The sequence below is a fragment of the Anopheles aquasalis genome, chromosome 2 (assembly GCF_943734665.1).
Source record: "Anopheles aquasalis chromosome 2, idAnoAquaMG_Q_19, whole genome shotgun sequence".
NCBI lineage: Eukaryota > Metazoa > Arthropoda > Insecta > Diptera > Culicidae > Anopheles > Anopheles aquasalis.
In genome coordinates, this window is record NC_064877.1 from 32,812,501 (window position 1) to 32,816,885 (window position 4,385).

The window sequence follows — 4,385 nt, forward strand, 5'->3', positions numbered from 1 at the left end:
TTTGGTGCGTTGGTGGTGCAGTAGAGGAGAGGGGATGGAGTACATATTTGTGTTGATGGATGTGTACGAGAAGGACCGATGGTTGCACGCACTGCAACTGGCGGAAGGCGGAAAAAAATACGCGCTACGTAACGGCTACAGTGTTGCAGCTGTAGGTGGTCGAAGAGGCGCATTCGGGCACAAGTTGTGGCATAACTGGCACTGGCAAATGGGCAAGGATTGGATACCAACGGAATCATATAAATAAAACTATGGGGAATGAAAAATTAACAAATCAGGAACATCGGATGGTGCGGGCGCATGTTACTCAAAGACATCAGTCCAAATATTTCTTCAATTTTAAAGTAGTACCTCCAGGGCACTTTGCCTGGACTAAGCGGGGGGGGAGGCTAAGGTATTTAATTTGTTTATACCCAATTTAATGATAAAATTGCGTTTCAAGAGTATTGTGTAAAAATGTTAGATCAATCGAAGCAAAACTCGAAAAGATTTTGTTTTTTGAAAATCCGCACTTGCTACCTGGCTCAATGCATCTCGTTACTTTGAAGTGCGTTGCCCAAAACCAACAACACTAATGAACAATTTCAAATATTACCACTTTTCCATACCTTTCTTTTTTCACTTTTCCAAAGCGCAGCCCAAAATCTATAAAATTGGAAAATCTACAAAATCTCTACGGAGCTACCTGCATATGCTTATAAGGACATAGTGTGGGTTTTGAGCGATCAGATTTGAGATAAAATTAACATGGCTGCTTTTTGTTCGAGTACCTCCAAAACTAAAAGCAAAAAATTATCGTTAGGAAATGAGTCATTACTTCTTTTTTAAACAGAACACATCGCACACAGGCACACATCGGCGACATCGCCAACATCACAGCAGCCGGTAGTTATGGTGATCCGGTTGAGCATGAACAACGATTGAGAGTGCGTATGGTTATGGCGGATGCTTAATAATCATTTTTTTTAAAGTGAGTGAAAGTAGTGATAGCTATAAGAAATAGCAGAGTTTAACGAAATGTGTTTTGTACCCAGAACATTTGCCACTTGCATCGCATTTTGCTTTAGACTCGCCACCTTATTAACTCTTTCCGATTTGAGTTTAAAAACCATAATGCCGTGACTACTCGATCGTTGGGCACCGAAAACAGTGCATTTTTTAAGACACACCTTTCTAAATTTAATACCATGGCTGAAGTTTTTAACAAATCTTCCCCAAAAAACCACCAAATATTCCTGAAAAGTTATAGTTTAATATGAAATTCACTTGAAAATATAAAGGTGGACGGGTTCTTCACAAAAAAACATCAAATATGAACCTTTTCTCGACCCGAATTAACCTCTGCCCACCCCGCCTTAACAGAAGCTCGCTCATGGTACTCGATGCAGTACCGCTAAACCTTCGATCAAACCAATTGCCAAAACAACCAAAAAACAGCGCCCCTCGCGCGATTCGCGAACGGCGGCTAATCGGAACGTTATCTTGATCACCCGCGTCTGATAATACGCCAGGCCAGGCCAGGTCAGCCAACGTCCTACTTTTGCCAACAAGCGCGAACAAACAATGGCGAACTGGCCACCCAATTTGCCCTCCAGACCACCCCGTCCCTAAACAACCCGAGGCTATACTTACACCAAGCTGACGGATGTTGGCACCGACGGACACGCGCAACAGCTGACGGTCGTAGTGCATCATGGCGTTCCCGTTGCGGGCCACACTGTGGATCGTGTGGAAGACTCCATTCGTCAGCGCCAGCTCACCGTGGTAGGTGATCAGAATGGGACGCTGTAACGGAGGAACAAAAAAACAACCCGTGAACAACAACAACAACAGCAACTCCTTTTTAAACCTCACTCTGTACTTACGTGCTCGAATCCTTCGACCACATCGGGCAGTGCCATCGGGACCAGATTGGCGTTCATCCACGGGCCCACCTGGATCATAACCACGTCCAGGTAATTGTTCATGCTGGCCGACAATGGACCGTTGCGGGGCCTGAGGAGGGAGGGCGAATGTATATTAGAAACTCAGTACGGGAACCATTCCGGCAACTTTGCAGCTTTGTTTAAACCTTTAAACCATCTCCCCCAAGGACTAGCTCCCAGGGTGGTGTACTGGACACACCGGTCCATCGAACTTTCTTTCATGCCTCAGGTGCTCAGGACAAAAACTTTACCCCAAAAACCCAACTCTCCCACAGGGTCTCTGTCAGGGCATGTGCAGGTGCATTCGGTATATCGATCCGCCCGGAGTGTGTATCCCGGGGCAACCGGAATCCTTTCCATTGTACGTGCCCCTGCAAAACTTGGCACGCAACGAGCTACACAGCAAGCTTTGGCTGTAATTTGGCATCTGGATCAATGCTTTCCACCAGGGAAGGGGCCAACTGGGATTTTCAATTTTAACGAGAAGAATGACCACTCGCCATCGTTCGATCGAACGAGATTCGAACAAACACGTCCAGCAACAGCATCGTCCAGCGGCTCTTTAATATGCATTCAATGATACAACACTGCTCCATTCCGGGGAACTGACGTCCAGGGCATCGAATATTGCGAGCCGCATTTCTTTGATCTCCTGCAACCATCCACACCATTACTCCCGGAATTGATGCGAATGTATTGCGCCGGATTTCGTACAGACGAAATCACAATCCACCCAATCCGGACGCACCGAAGCGAACGTAACGAGGCGCTAGCTAGCTGAGCATCCCTGTGCCACTCTGACACACATAATTCAAGCCACCTCGACTACTGCCAACGGTATCAGCCGAGCGTGCATGTAATGATGATGGCAACTCCCGGGACTCAAAGTTCAATCGTGTCACCTCCCTGGGGGCCCTAAAACACACAGAACCCTCCCAGCCTCCCCCCCCCCCTCCTTTTCAACGGTTTTGTTACCTGTAAAGCCATCGCCACAGATTACACCCGGCTGACTATGGCTGACACCGGCAGCCATAATCCACGGCACAAAGCCTGCCTGGAGGGTAGTATAGGGGAGGCATTGGGGGGGAGGTAAGGCTTATCATTTTAATTTATCAAAGTGCCGTTGTTCAAGGGACAGGTGTTGAGCGCACTAAGCGCCTATGAGCACCGTACAACGCGTCATTCGATCCGTGTCGACGCCCTACGCGTTCCTGATCTTTTAATGTTATTCCTCTAATCACTCGAAGTGCACAAACGCAACTAATACGCACACAAAGCGAAGGGGAAGGGATTCAGCTCACATCTCGCCAACGCCCGAGTGGGTGTTGGATTTGTGGAATCAATCCTTTCACGAACTAACGGCATACTGCCATGGTGATTAGACAGCAGGTGATCAAACACGGGCAACTTACGTCTCATCCTCGATCTCTTTCTCGACCGTAACGACCGCATCGGACAGGGCCAGGGTACACACGAGCCCGAAGGCAATCACCGACAGGATACGCATTATTGCTTGGAGGACAAAGGGGGTCCCAGTACTGTCAAAAAGGAACTAGACTCTCGACCACTCGATAACACTTCTACAACCCCAGGAACCAGGGACGAACGCAACCAGAGCTAAGCCAAACCCTGCGTCTGAACTGAAACCCTAACAAGTGATTTGATCCAACTTTTATACCCTCCCAGTACGTCGGTAAGCGACTCAATCGAGGGGACTTTGATAAGCTTCCCTACCCGCTTCCCACAAAGAAACAACCCTCACCCGATAAGATTACCCCCAACCGGTAGCTCGCGCGCCTAAACCTGGTACCGAGCCCACCGAGCGGATAAGATTGGCCTCTCGAGACGCATTTATCGCATCCCCGAAACAGCTGTCGAACCCTGTCGAGCGATTAGGCGGTCGCTGATTAGCACGCGCGGCTACAACGAGATTACGAATCAAAACAATTCGCCTATCCGTCCACAGTTCCCCCACCACCCTTGGTTCTACGTCAGCCAAAAAGTGTCGACCATAACAACATCGTTCACCTGGAACACCTGGTCTCGGTGATGCGGTCGATAACGAAGTAGGTAGTCGAACACCTTCTCGGAGAACCGAATTCTTACTGAATCGATCATCATTCAGCGTCTGGCAAACAAAAACACCTTCACTCCAGGTTGCCGGCTGCCGATGGATGATGGCACGAAACTTCTGGAACATGTATCCTTATTTCCTGAACCGGATGGATGTTTGACGGAGAGAACTCGGGGTGATTGGAAAAGTTTTACTATTTCGTAAATCAGTTGGAGTTGGAGTGATGGCGTCGTTCAACAGCGACGGGAATTTGTTTCTCTCTGTTTTTCCCCGATCCCGATGTTTGCCTGCAGGGAATGAAGAATTGCTTCGCAACAATTGAGGTTAAGGCGTCGGGGCAACGTGTATTCAAGAGTTCCAAAACCATCTAGGGGCCCAGTCCTGGT

General features: G+C 48.2%; 1 protein-coding gene across 1 annotated transcript in view; it reads right to left on the reverse strand.

Annotated features, from left to right (window-relative positions):
* LOC126574339 (mite allergen Der f 7-like) overlaps window positions 1-3,542 on the reverse strand; it is a 9,260-nt gene extending 5,718 nt beyond the window's left edge. Inside the window, exons 1-3 of the mRNA XM_050234484.1 lie at window positions 3,338-3,542; window positions 1,866-1,995; window positions 1,633-1,785 (exon numbers count right to left, since the gene is read on the reverse strand). Of these exons, the coding sequence (XP_050090441.1) occupies window positions 1,633-1,785; window positions 1,866-1,995; window positions 3,338-3,432 (378 nt within the window). The 5' untranslated portion in view covers window positions 3,433-3,542. The remainder of the gene's footprint in view (window positions 1-1,632; window positions 1,786-1,865; window positions 1,996-3,337) is intronic.
* Between the last annotated feature and the right edge of the window lie 843 nt (window positions 3,543-4,385).